General features: G+C 38.5%; 1 protein-coding gene across 1 annotated transcript in view; it reads left to right on the forward strand.

The window, feature by feature from the left end:
- Positions 1-13,854, forward strand: part of COPB2 (COPI coat complex subunit beta 2) — a 31,055-nt gene extending 17,201 nt beyond the window's left edge. The window contains exons 11-22 of the mRNA XM_004326658.4: positions 870-958; positions 1,049-1,155; positions 2,225-2,368; positions 3,015-3,145; positions 3,416-3,623; positions 9,433-9,543; positions 10,792-11,006; positions 12,380-12,472; positions 12,561-12,741; positions 12,928-12,996; positions 13,150-13,221; positions 13,483-13,854. Coding sequence (XP_004326706.1) covers positions 870-958; positions 1,049-1,155; positions 2,225-2,368; positions 3,015-3,145; positions 3,416-3,623; positions 9,433-9,543; positions 10,792-11,006; positions 12,380-12,472; positions 12,561-12,741; positions 12,928-12,996; positions 13,150-13,221; positions 13,483-13,578 — 1,516 coding nt within the window. The 3' untranslated portion in view covers positions 13,579-13,854. The remainder of the gene's footprint in view (positions 1-869; positions 959-1,048; positions 1,156-2,224; positions 2,369-3,014; positions 3,146-3,415; positions 3,624-9,432; positions 9,544-10,791; positions 11,007-12,379; positions 12,473-12,560; positions 12,742-12,927; positions 12,997-13,149; positions 13,222-13,482) is intronic.
- The last annotated feature ends 598 nt before the right edge of the window (positions 13,855-14,452 follow it).

The raw sequence follows: 14,452 nt of genomic DNA on the forward strand, positions 1-14,452 counted from the left end.
TTTTCAGCTTTATCCAGCCCAGACCCTATTCAGCATCTTTCCCGTCTTGAGCAAAGCACTTGTCAGATCACTTCCTCATATACTCCCAAGTATCCAACCACAGCCCCTTTTCAAGGCAGAGGCCCGAGTATATATGATTTATTAAGTTGTTGCCAAACATGGCTGACTAATGAGCCCTTTATAATAAAAGTTTTATTTTTTAAGTTACTTTTATTGAGGTATCATTTATACCAAATAAAATGCACTGTTTTAAATGTATATTTCAGTGAATTTGGACAAATGGATATAATCCGCAACCACCAGCACAATCAAGAGATATAGAACATTTCTGTCATCTCAAAAACAATCCCCTTGTGTCCCTTAACAGTCAGCACCCCAGCCCCTACTCCCCAGTAGATTAGATTTGTCTTCTTTAGGGTTTCATGTCAGTGGAGTTGTGTGGTATGCACTCTTAGTCTGGCCTGTTTTGCTCAGCATTAATGTTTTTGAGATTCATCCATGTTGTTGCATGGATGGGTAATTGGTTCCCTTTTTTGCAGAGTAGTGTTCCATTGTATGAACAGACCACAGTTGGTTTAGTTATTCATCTGTTGAGGAACATTTGGATCTTTTCAGCTTCTAAAATAGTTTGTAAGCCCTAGTAATTTGTGTAATAGACCTTGTGAAACCCATTCATTATTTGTCCAACTGTAAGCAGGTCACTGATCTCTCAGGAAAAAATATAATATTGAATTTTCAACTATTAATTTTATATTTTTGCATAATTCACTACTCACATATATTTGAAGATATTTGTAACATTCGGTGGAATTGCAGTTTAGTATATACATAATATGCTGTTTGCTTTCCTTTTTTTTCCCACCCCCCAGATATGCAATAAGAGAGAGCAACAGTGTTGTAAAGATATTTAAGAACTTTAAGGAAAAAAAATCATTTAAACCAGATTTTGGAGCTGAAAGTGAGTGCTGTTTATATATGATACAATTTTAGAAGCTTTGTAATGGCTCAGAAACATCTAAAGATCTAAAATTTTTTTTGTTCTTTTTAGGTATCTATGGAGGCTTCTTACTGGGAGTCAGATCTGTAAATGGCTTAGCTTTCTATGACTGGGACAATACAGAACTCATACGCAGAATTGAAATTCAGCCCAAACACGTGAGCTCCCTCCATTGCTGTTTTTGGAGTGTACATTTTTGTGACAAGCTCTGAGTTCCTGAGGCCAAAAAACATCCTTGTACCCTGCTGTCCCTGTTCCATTGTGCGGGACACAGTGCCATGTACCTCAGGATTGCTTAGAAAAGGAGAGTCGTGGTATTTGAGTGAGGCAGTAGATGTTGGGCTTTTTGAAAAGTATAAAAAGTTATACAAATGCCAAGTGCTGTTCATATTTTAAATGGCTTTAATGCTTTGAAGATAAGTAGCCAGGGAGTTCTTGACCTGGATGGGCCTACAAGTCTCCCACTCAGTTCAGAAAGCCTTTTCATACCTTACCTGATAATGGCTGTTTAAAATTTAGGTAGCCATTCTCCAGTGACAAAGTTTTCAACCTTTACATCTGCCTGCTTCTTTGACAACTTTAACTGTCAGGAAATTATCTGTGGAGGCAAATCCACCTCCCCAGGGTCCTGGTTCTGTCTTCTAGAGCATGCATTTTCAGCAGGGGGACGTCGTCCCCTAGGAGGAAGAAATTGGTTCCTGAAACCAATTGATGAAAAAAAGTACTCTCTTTATCTATAAAGCATAGGTGCTCATATGTTTATACACATTATGTGTTTGTGTACCTTATGTATATGTTTATGTACTAATATATGTGTAGACATATAGTATCTGTGATACTAAAACCTCAGGGGAAGATGATTGGGAAAAAAATGCCTAAAAAAAGTTTGGGGTGGGGGTCATAATGGGAAAGAAAAAAAAGAGTGAGAAACACTATTCTAGAGCAATAGGGAACAGGCTAGTGCTCCTCTGAATCTCAGCACACCTGGCACTTACTGCCAGCTCTCCTTGCTGCCTCCCTTAGGTCTTTCCATTTCTATGAATGGAACAGTACTGCCCTGTCCACCCTCCCAAATATGTGTGTATATACATGACAAAATTGTTAAGTGTATACTTAGTATCTTAATGTAGGAAGATAAATCTTGTAGGAAACAAAGTGTATGCAGTTTCTCATACCCACTTAGAAATCCGAAATCATTTATCTGTGTTTTTGTTTGTCATGTTGCAGATTTTCTGGTCTGACTCTGGAGAGCTAGTCTGTATTGCCACTGAAGAGTCATTTTTTATCCTTAAATATCTGTCGGAAAAAGTTTTGGCTGCACAGGAAACACATGAGGGAGTTACTGAAGATGGCATTGAAGATGGCTTTGAAGTAATTGCATCAGCACAACTTTAGCTTTGTTTTTAAATGATTTATATTCTTATAGCAGAACTTCACTCATTGTAACATTTTACTATAAAATAGGTTTGGGGAAACTAATAAGCATTTAAGGAGTTACGGTAAAATGTGAAAATTAAAATCTTGGCTCAGAGATCAGGGTCTGAAAGTATTTGTTCAAAAGAAATTTGTGCTTTGATTTTAGGAAACCTTTAGACTAACTTTGATTATCTTTCAGTAAGGAAATTAGAAGGTGTTTTGGTCTTAAGATAGTTTAGCCAGAGTTATTTGAAATGAGCTCTCAAATGTAAAGATAAATCGTCCATTGTGGAGGTGTCTTGGAAGACATTTTGAAATACTTATTATGCCAGTCTCATGTATGTTAGGAGTTTAGATCAACACATTCTTAGATTACAGCTTTGACGCTACAGTGAGATTTTACAGTACAGATACTCATCCAGGAATCTGTTCTTAAATGAAGAAAGTAGAAATTCCAAGGAAAGATTCTCTGTCTTGAAATAGGATTCTTTCTTTGCATTTCTTATTTTACGTATCACCCCTAATTATATTCAGTTTTTTGTCATTGACAGGATTCCTGTTGCTGAATAAGACAATAATAGACTTTATTCTTTTCCTGCAGGTTCTTGGTGAGATTCAGGAAATCGTGAAAACCGGGCTGTGGGTAGGCGACTGCTTCATTTACACAAGTTCTGTGAACAGATTAAATTATTATGTCGGAGGAGAAATAGTCACCATTGCCCACTTGGACAGGTAGCTGAGTATCGTTTTGCTTTTGTCTTTAGCATCCTAAATTTAAAAGTATACTTTTTAAACATAAAACCAGTTGCTGGCTTTTAACAATGATAGGCCTGATTTTTCAGTGTTATCGTTTTAATAGATGGCAGTTGCTAACCAAAATTGCATCAATCAAATGGAAAGATTTTGAGCAAGAGGCAGAGTGAGTGAGTGACTGCAAGAGAGAGAGTGTGTGTATGTACTGACTTGGGCTTAGTTCTAAATTAGTTTCCGTTTCTCTTACAGGACGATGTATCTCCTGGGCTATATTCCGAAAGACAACAGGCTTTATCTGGGGGATAAGGAACTCAACATCGTTAGCTACTCCCTGCTGGTTTCAGTGCTGGAATACCAGACAGCTGTCATGCGGAGAGACTTCAGCATGGCTGATAAGGTCCTTCCGACCATTCCCAAAGAGCAGAGGACCAGAGTTGCTCACTTCTTGGAAAAGCAGGTAAGGGGGTGGGGGTTGGTTGTTTGTTTTGTGTGTGTTTTTGAAAACCAGCAATTTGAAAGAATGTTAATACAAATTTGAAGAACTTTATTTCTTAACTGCCACTGATTTCCTTATGGCAATGGAATTTCTCTTGTAAATTTAAGTCACTTGTACACTCCTCCTCCTCCTTTCTCATTGCCCTTCGCATCCTCTTTAAATGTTGGAGGTGATTACTAGTCTTCCCTTTTTGTAGACTGCTTTTCCGTTCTATCAATATTTTCATTTCTATGCTGCATTTTTCTCTATCCTAGCTGGCTTCTCTCTCTGTCTCTGTCTCTCTCTCTTTGTAAAATATACATAAAATTTACCATTACTGATAAGCCTTTTCCTTGATGTAGCACTTTTTAGTATAAATTCAAAGTTATATGTGCACAAAGTACTACGTTTTGCAAGGCTTAGGAAAAAAACAGCCCTCCCTCTCTCATTTCTCCTCCCTAGCAGTAATCACTTGTAATTCTTTTAGCTGACTCTGTTGGCATTTATTTTCACATGTCTAACATGCTTATATTGCTGTTTCTCAGCTTTAGGCATTTCTTGGGACTTTCCACTCTATACAAGATGAGGAATTTATCTTTCACTCCACCTGCTTCTACCACATACATGCCACACTCCTATTCCTTATCCTCCCAATATAGTTACATCATAATTTTGATTAAATTGGTATTCATTGTTTATATTGTTGTGGCTGTGTAAACACTGTTCATAGCTGAGCCATGTGATATATTATGGCAATAGCTTTCTCTTCTTGCAGTTGTTTGTTTTCCTTGGAGTTAATAATTGTTTCTTTTTTTAAAACTTTGCTTATTTTTCTATGTGCTTAGGGTTATTCTCCCTACTCTGATGGTTCTCCAGATTTCCTTGAAATCTCCTTTCAGTATGTTCAGTCTGCTTCAGGCTAAACTGGTTTCTGCCCTCATCATGGATATCCCCTCACCATCGTGTTGAGGCTTCCCTTTGGCTCTCTTGAGTTGGATCCGTTGTTTCCTATATTCCCTATCTTTCCTGGTTTACTCCCGCATTTTGCTGGAGTATGTCCTTCAGTAGTTTCCTGAGAAAAGGGTTATTTATTAATAGCAAGTAAATTTTTTTGTGACCTCGATTATCTGAAAGTGCCATTGTTCTACCTTAAAACATATTTGGCTATTTAACTGGATATAGAATTCTAGGTTGGAGATGATTTTCTCTCAGAATTTTGAAGACGAAACTCTTATTTTGCCTTCTGCCTTCTAGCTTCTAGTTGTTGAGGTCTAAAGCCATTTATATGCCTGATTCTTGGTACCTGATCTGTTTCTCTTTGGAAGTTTTTTGGGTCTTGTCCCTATTGTTCTGTGATGTTATCATGATGGTGGGCCTTGGTGTAGGGGTTAATTATTGTTCATTCTGCTGGGTATTAGATGAGCTCTCTTAATTGGAAACTCATTCCTTCTTTTTTTTTTTCGATACAGTGCCTGTGAAGTTGGCACTATTTTTATTTTTTATTTTTTTAACATCTTTATTGGAGAATAATTGCTTTACAATGGTGTGTTAGTTTCTGCTTTACAACAAAATGAATCAGTTATATATATACATATGTTCCCATATCTCTTTCCTCTTGCGTCTCCCTCCCTCCCACTCTCCCTATCCCACCCCTCCAGGCGGTCACAAAGCACCGAGCTGATCTCCCTGTGCTATGCGGCTGCTTCCCACTAGCTATCTACCTTACGTTTGGTAGTGTATATATGTCCATGCCTCTCTCTCGCTTTGTCACACCTTAACCCTTCCCCCTCCCCATATCCTCAAGTCCATTCTCTAGTAGGTCTGTGTCTTTATTCCTGTCTTACCCCTAGGTTCTTCATGACATTTTTTTTTCTTAAATTCCATATATATGTGTTAGCATACGGTATTTGTCTCTCTCTTTCTGACTTACTTCACTCTGTATGACAGACTCTAGGTCTATCCACCTCATTACAAATAGCTCAATTTCGTTTCTGTTTATGGCTGAGTAATATTCCATTGTATATATGTGCCACATCTTCTTTATCCATTCATCCGATGGTGGACACTTAGGTTGTTTCCATCTCCGGGCTATTGTAAATAGAGCTGCAATGAACATTTTGGTACATGACTCTTTTTGAATTATGGTTTTCTCAGGGTATATGCCCAGTAGTGGGATTGCTGGGTCATATGGTAGTTCTATTTGTAGTTTTTTAAGGAACCCTCATACTGTTCTCCACAGTAGCTGTATCAATTTACATTCCCACCAACAGTGCAAGAGTGTTCCCTTTTCTCCACACCCTCTCCAGCATTTATTGTTTGTAGATTTTTTGATGATGGCCATTCTGACTGGTGTGAGATGATACCTCATTGTAGTTTTGGTTTGCATTTCTCTAATGATTAGTGATGTTGAGCATTCTTTCATGTGTTTGTTGGCAGTCTGTATATCTTCTTTGGAGAAATGTCTATTTAGGTCTTCTGCCCATTTTTGGATTGGGTTTTTTTGTTGTTGTTGTTATTAAGCTGCATGAGCTGCTTATAAATTTTGGAGAGTAATCCTTTGTCAGTTTCTTCATTTGCAAATATTTTCTCCCATTCTGAGGGTTGTCTTTTGGTCTTGTTTATGGTTTCCTTTGCTGTGCAAAAGCTTTAAAGTTTCATTAGGTCCCATTTGTTTATTTTTGTTTTTATTTCCATTTCTCTAGGAGGTGTGTCAAAAAGGATCTTGCTGTGATTTATGTCATAGAGTGTCCTGCCTATGTTTTCCTCTAAGAGTTTGATAGTTTCTGGCCTTACATTTAGGTCTTTAATCCATTTTGAGCTTATTTTTGTGTATGGTGTTAGGGAGTGATCTAATCTCATACTTTTACATGTACCTGTCCAGTTTTCCCAGTACCACTTATTGAAGAGGCTGTCCTTTCTCCACTGTACACTCCTGCCTCCTTTATCAAAGATAAGGTGACCATATGTGCGTGGGTTTATCTCTGGGCTTTCTATCCTGTTTCATTGATCTATATTTCTGTTTTTGTGCCAGTACCATACTGTCTTGATTACTGTAGCTTTGTAGTATAGTTTGAAGTCAGGGAGCCTGATTCCTCCAGCTCCGTTTTTCGTTCTCAAGATTGCTTTGGCTGTTCGGGGTCTTTTGTGTTTCCATACAAATTATGAAATTTTTTGTTCTAGTTCTGTGAAAAATGCCAGTGGTAGTTTGATAGGGATTGCATTGAATCTGTAGACTGCTTTGGGTAGTAGAGTCATTTTCACAATGTTGATTCTTCCAATCCAAGAACATGGTGTATCTCTCCATCTATTTGTATCATCTTTAATTTCTTTCATCAGTGTCTTATAATTTTCTGCATACAGGTCTTTTGTCTCCTTAGGTAGGTTTATTCCTAGATATTTTATTCTTTTTGTTGCAGTGGTAAATGGGAGTGTTCTCTTGATTTCACGTTCAGATTTTTCATCATTACTGTATAGGTCATTCCTTCATTTTTGAGAGATTTTCTTGAATCATTTCTCTGTTGATTTCCTTCCTTTGTTTTCTATATTCTCTCTGTGCAACTGTTATTCAGATGTTGGACCTCTTGCACTGGTTTTCTCATTTTGTTATTCTTGGACTTTTTAAATCTTGTTTATGGATCAGAGTTTGTCTTCATACCTTCTGTAAGGGTATGAATGATAGTTTTTGTTGTTGAGTTTTCTTTTCCCCTTATGTGGTATGCTTTCTTCAGATTGCTGTTATTGGTTCATTTTGATCTCTGTCTTTCCTTTTAAAGATTTTCCTCAGGTATCTGATGATCTTTGGGCACTCATTTAAGAGTGGAGGTCTAAGAAGCAGGTCAAAAGATCTGAGTTTATGGGTGAATTTATTGGCTGGACTAAAAATATGTGATGTGGCTGGGCCTTTTGATTGGGGAGCCTCAATCAGTATCAGTATCTTCATCTAATGAATTTAATGACTCTTCACTTATTCATTTAGTGAATTTAATGAGCACTTAATATTGTACCAGGCACTGTTCAGGCTGGCATATGGCCCTCGTTGACATTTTAGCATTTTTAAGTCTTACCCCTTTGACTTGTTAGTTTACAGAGAAGCTCCCCAATCACCATCCTTGTGTGGGCTGAGCAGAGTATGACTTGGTGTCTCAGTATTTAGTATTTCAAATATTTCGTGTCAACATCTATTCTTATAATCTCCTGTTTTCCTTTTGCCACTCAGCACTCCTTCTGGGTGTGCAGGGATCCCTTGGTGTGCAGGGATCCCTCAGACTGGAGACCCTCTAGTTTACTCTCTCCAAAGAACAAGATTCCTGTCTTCTGTGTGTGTCGAGAGGTCGGGGCAGGGAGAGGAGTGGGGACCTGGGGTATCTAAGGGCTTCTTATATAGACTTTCAGGCAGTTATGTTTATTTGCTGGTTTTAGCACTACCCTTCACAAGACACCTCTGGGGATTCTGAGGTGTGAATCAGGTTGTTTCTATGCTGTCTTCACTCCTGATTTAGGGATTAGTCCTCTCTCGTGTTTTAACTTGAATGTTTGTACTCCTCCACCAGCTTTCAAGCTTCCAAAATTGTTACTCATGTCTCTGCTGCCTTTATGTGTGTCCTTGGGAGCTTATGCTTTTAAAAAAGAACCCCCTAAGTGTCATTTCAGTGGGGATTTGCAGGAAAGCAAAAGTAAGTGTATATAGCCCACCTCATTTCATCTGCTTTGCCCTCACCTATATCTGACTAGTTCTATAGATCTTCCATCCTCCACTCTTGGATTTTATATTGTCTACATCAGTGCTAGGGAAAAAAGGGAGTAATGCAGATTATTCAGAATGCCTTGTTACATTGTACTCCTGGGAGAATGAAGGGAGGGGCAGCTTGTATAGTCTGGGAAGTTATTTTAAACACAGTGATACAGCAATGCTGAATATCTACCCAGACAGAACTCAGACAGCTGTCCAGCTTCTCCCTCCTGACCACCCCCTAACAGAGCATTCACTCTCAGTCTGAGGAAGTCATATACCACATCCCTGGAGCTGAAGAACTTACCCATAGGGCAGACCCCATCAGCCCTGTTTGTCTTGGGGGAGAGGCTAATATAGTAATTACAGTAGTTGGTTTAAAAGCTTGTTGCTGATGACTGGAGCATGGGAAGGCAGTTTTAGACTTCTGTGCTCTGGAATACTTGCTCATGAGTAAACTGGACATGAGACCAACAGTAAAGGCATAGGTAATGACACCAGATCAATATCAGGACCTGAAAGCAAAATGTTTGCTAAATGACCTGCAGATGATAGAAAATTGGAAGGTTTTACATTCGACTTCCTTTTCTCTGAAGCACTGGACTAGATCTCTAAGGCCCAGCTCGGAGATTACGGACAGCTAGGTTTACACCACTGTGTCTGTCTTTCTCTTTTTGAAGTGGCTCTTGTTCAGTCAACTTTCCAAAATCCTTTTCTTTTTGACATTCGTTTACTTTTACATTTCTAAATTTTACTGATTGTTGTTTTACTTGAGTTTATCAAGCATTGGTCAGCTCCCACTGCTTAGAAAACAGTAGATGTTGTGTGACTGAATTTTGTCTGCCCTGTTTTTTACCAGTTAATTTAACAACTCCTTAATTTTTCTGTCTTCTAATTGAAGAGCATTTTTTATTTGTTACTTTGTTTAAGTAATGGGGCTTCCAGTGTCAGCAGCCTGTTTAGTTTGAGAGAGCAATGGATTGTTTGCCATGTGTGTGCACTGTATATGTAGACTGCACACACAGGTTTTTCTGTACATAAACACGTATTTTATCTGTTTAGGGCTTCAAGCAGCAAGCTCTTACAGTATCCACAGACCCTGAGCATCGCTTCGAACTTGCTCTTCAGCTTGGAGAACTAAAAATTGCGTACCAATTAGCAGTGGAAGCAGAGGTATGTACTAATTTATGATTTTTTGTAACTGATGGAAGGGTCAGTAGGTACTTACATGTGTTTACTATAAGTTATGTTTTAAAGTTTTCTGAAATGCAAATTAGTGACTCATTTTGGTGAGGTTGTTGCCTTTCTTTGGTCTTCTTAAAAAATGAATTACGTTTATCTTTGCATAAATTAAATGGATTATATTGGAGATATATATTATTATATTCTTATTAATATATTCTTAGCATTCTAATTTAAGAAAAAGTGGGGTTTTTTTAATCTTACATGAGATCTGTTTTGGAAGAGAAGGAAAGCTAGAAGATAGTAGATAAAGGAGTCTGGAACTCTAAAAGGATGCAGACACAGCAGTAATTTGCCAATATTAGTGAGGAAGATGTTGGTTTTAAAGAAGGGTTTTGACATTTTGAGACAGTTTGATGACATTTTTATGGATCGTTGTATATTTTGTGTACTGAGGGCTCCCAGTTGTGGTTTAAGTCTAGCATTTACTGGTAAATTCATTTCAGATGTACTAAATAAATTTTAGCTATGTTAAGATCATCCAAATGAGCAGCATTTTATTTGATTTCTGAGAAGCTACAAATGACAGAAATGTTTATTATTAAATATTTAAGGACATAAAAAGTTTTTTCTGGGGCTTCCCTGGTGGCACAGTGGTTGAGAGTCCGCCTGCTGATGCAGGGGACACGGGTTCGTGCCCCGGTCCGGGAAGATCCCACATGCTGTGGAGCAGCTGGGCCCGTGAGCCATGGCCGCTGAGCCTGTGCGTCCGGAGCTTGTGCTCCGCAGCGGGAGAGGCCACAACAGTGAGAGGCCCGCGTACCGAAAAAAAAAAAAAAAAAAAAAAGTTTTTTCTGCTTTCAAAAAATGGTATTAAATCGTTCCTTAAAATAATTACAGTCTAATTACCTTAAAACTCGTTAGTTTTAGTTTCACTGTGTAATTACAAAATAAAAATATAATGGGCTGATGATTATTCACATGCAGCATTAAATTTGTGTTTGAATTAATCTTATGTATGTGAATAATTTCAATTTCCTCATACATTTTGTCATTCCGTTCTTAATTTGATAGAACCTACTTAAGCACAGCTCAGTATATATAAAATATGTATTTTATAATTATAGAAAATATAAAATTGTCATTACAGTAATGTTCAGACTAACAGAATAACATTGATGTTGGAAATTCAAATGTTTATTTAAAAGATATTTTAATGTGGAATCTCTTTTCTTACAGTCAGAACAGAAGTGGAAACAACTTGCTGAACTTGCCATTAGTAAATGCCAGTTTGGCCTAGCCCAGGAGTGCCTGCACCATGCACAGGATTATGGGGGTCTGTTGCTTTTGGCCACTGCCTCTGGAAATGCTACTATGGTGAACAAGCTAGCAGAGGGTGCGGAGAGAGACGGCAAGAATAATGTGGCATTCATGAGCTACTTTTTACAGGGCAAGTAAGTATTAACCCAAGGTCTAAAAGAGGTGGGCACAGTAATAAAGCACTGACTTCAGGGGTGGTCTTTGGAGAGGAGCATGAAGAAGGAACCCTGGAGAGAGCGCTGATGCCTGGCCAAGTGGTGCCGCTGACGGGAGCAGGCAGGAGGACAGTGCTGCTTTGGAAGAACTCAAAGGATGCTCTTCAGCAAAGGATGCTCTTACCACTAACATTAGGTCTGATGTTCGAGCAAAAGGAGCTGCTCAGGGAGGCTCAACTGGGAGAAATGGTAAACCCCTTTCTCAACAGCCCTGCCACTTACTGGCGAAGGTTATTTTATTTAATGAAGGCAGGAGGCTGTTGGGCTGCTTGCTTCATTTGGTACCTGAACGGCAGGTGATTTTACCCAAGTTGAATAATTCTGATCTGCTTACGACAAAAATAAGGCGGATGAGGATGCCAGTTACTTTTAGATTTGATTTCAACTGTAAAGCATAAAAATGTCATGTATTAAAAAGTCTAGCAGTTAGTGCATATCAGATCATTAGTTGACCATATGATGAAATAAAACACAAAAGTATTCATTAACTTTGCCCTACATACTTTTTAAACCTCGCACTTAATCATAGAAACTTTGAATGTGTTTTTTATAACATATGTATGTGTAAATTTATATACCTGTAAGAATAGGTCCACTATTTCTTATCAATAGCTCAAAAACCCAAAAACATTCTGAGAATATTTTATTTGGTGGCAAAACTTGGCCTAAACGCTGAAGTGTTATTATTAGTTGCTTTTATGCCACTTGGTTTGTTTTTATTGCATTTAGTATTCATGTGTTATAGCAGAATACTGATGTGTGTGACTCTGATGCTGAGGGTATTATGGAACGTATGGTATATGTACTTCCTAAAATCCAAAAAATTCTGAGTTCTAAAGCATGTTATCCACTTTATCAAACTTACCCAAGAAAAAGTTAAAAAAAGAAAATGGACACCTGGATATTTTCCTACTGGGCACCACTGGATTGTCCAGCACAGTCCATGTTAGAGATGCTGCCCTCAAAACTGTATTTGTGAAACCGAGTTTCTGCTCTTCATATTCTGAAGCCCTTAAATGTGCTCATCTAAGCTTCCTTGTTTTAAAAAGCCCCTTTAGATTCTTCTTAGGGAAGTTAAGGAGATTGAAAAATCTCTCACACTCCTGGAGTCCGTTATGTAACACACTGGTGATGACAAGTTAGTGGCTCAGTGACAGAAAAGAGGTGTATGCGTGAGAGTTGGAGAGGGAGTGCTGACTTGCCAGCACTAAACCCACATGTCTTTAATGTGTTAAGTGCCATTATTATAGCGTTTATTCTTGGTAACAGTGCCTCTCCTTTTTAATCTTTAGGCTTGATGCTTGCCTGGAGCTCTTGATTAGAACTGGACGACTGCCAGAAGCTGCCTTCCTGGCACGGACTTACTTACCCAGTCAGGTTTCAAGGTACAGACTTTTCATTTTAGGAAGAAATGTTTCAGATAAAAACAGAGCCCCTAACAGTCTCCCAATGGTTCTATGATATCTGTAATAGGGTGGTGAAGCTCTGGAGAGAAAATCTCTCAAAAGTCAATCAGAAAGCAGCAGAATCCCTTGCTGATCCAACAGAATATGAAAACCTTTTTCCTGGATTAAAAGAAGCCTTCGTTGTAGAAGAATGGGTGAAGGAAACACATGCTGACCTGTGGCCAGCCAAACAATACCCACTTGTCACGGTGAGTGCCTGGGGTGCCTCATCCCGTGTGACTACGGGGTGGAAAGGCATTCACGACTTAAGGTTTTGAACTGCACCACATACATTATGGTTCGATTAGGAGCTAGTATCTGGGATTTAGGCCAAGTTTATAGATGACTTACGCTTTCAGAATATCTCATTTCATCATTGCTTTATTCTCTGATAGCCAAATGAAGAAAGAAATGTTATGGAAGAGGCAAAAGGCTTTCAGCCCTCAAGATCTGCATCTCAGCAGGTCAGTCAGACATGAGAAAGTCTGGCTGAGATTTGGTGATTTTTAAGTACCATTTCCCACTTCCTAATCCTCGTCTGCCTTCTCTTCGGGAAAAATTTCAAATTCCTAAACAGATTCCTTTGTTTTTATGTGTGTTTCTACTTGGGTTTTCAGGAACTTGATGGGAAACCTGCTTCTCCTACTCCTGTTATTGTGGCCCCCCACACAGACAACAAAGAAGAAAAGGTACGGACATCATACCCAACTTCCTATTGGACCCCAGCCTCACCCTCCCTCCTCGCAAATGTCTGCAGGATGTGCAGGCCTCTGCGTTTTAAGTGATGTAATCAGTTTCAGAGCAGGGGTTCTGAAATGAGAAAATGCCCCCTTTTGACTGTTGTTTTAGTTCTCTTTGGTTCATGAATCACAGATAACTCTTCTTTAATAACTTTGCTTTAACACAGTACTATATAACTATATTACTCACCCTCTTCCTTTTCTTTGCAGAGTTTACTTGAACTGGAAGTAGATTTGGATAATTTGGAATTAGAAGATATTGACACAACAGATATCAACCTGGATGAAGATATTTTGGATGACTGAATAATGTTTCCCATTTACTCAACTAAACAGATCATTATTATGGACAGGTATTGATCATCACCCTGACCACAGTGCTTTGGACTCTGAGAAACTCCTTAGATTTTTATATGCAGATGCTGTGGCCCACTGGGAGCACAATGCCCTCATCTTCGGAGGAGTTTATGTGCAGCATCTAAATCACAATGTTTCCTTGTTAACTAAGACTGCTGTGCGCTTTGATTTTTTTCATACTGTCATTAAGACCATATCTCATAAAATCTTTTGAATTAATGAAGATACTTCAAAGTTTCCTTTCTGCATAATGAAAATAGGATTCTAGTTTTAGAAGGCTGAGCCAAAACTACACCTCACCTAGGGATCAGCCCGCATTCTCTTTTCTTTGAATAAGTATTTTCAAATACCATCAATCACATTTTTCTTAGAACTGAATATCCGTGCTAAACCATTTTCCTTGACCTCATGGCATTATTCCTCTCTATGTAGCTTTCTTATGCCTTGCCCTGACTTTGTCTGGTAGGTACCCGTTTCTGGAATCAGGGTCTGAAACTCCAGCTCCTCTGACCTCATTAAGCTGGGCTCTAGTTAAATTACCGACTGACTGGCCCATTTGGTAACACAGAGAGGCATAGTACTTTTTTTTTCCTTTCTTGTTACACTACTCATCTGACATGATTAGAAAAATTCATAACCAGGCACTAAGATGTACTTCTCAGTTATCCCCTTGTAGCCTAGGAAAGTGAGCAGAGTAACAAGTTTTTCTTTGTATTTCTGATAGAGGCACTACTTGGAACTTAAAAAACAAAAGAAGTAATTTTATAGGGAGGGAACTCCCAATTTTGACATTTTTAAACCGCTCAGTATTAACAGAGAAAAC

Source organism: Tursiops truncatus, chromosome 4 (assembly GCF_011762595.2).
Source record: "Tursiops truncatus isolate mTurTru1 chromosome 4, mTurTru1.mat.Y, whole genome shotgun sequence".
Lineage (NCBI taxonomy): Eukaryota > Metazoa > Chordata > Mammalia > Artiodactyla > Delphinidae > Tursiops > Tursiops truncatus.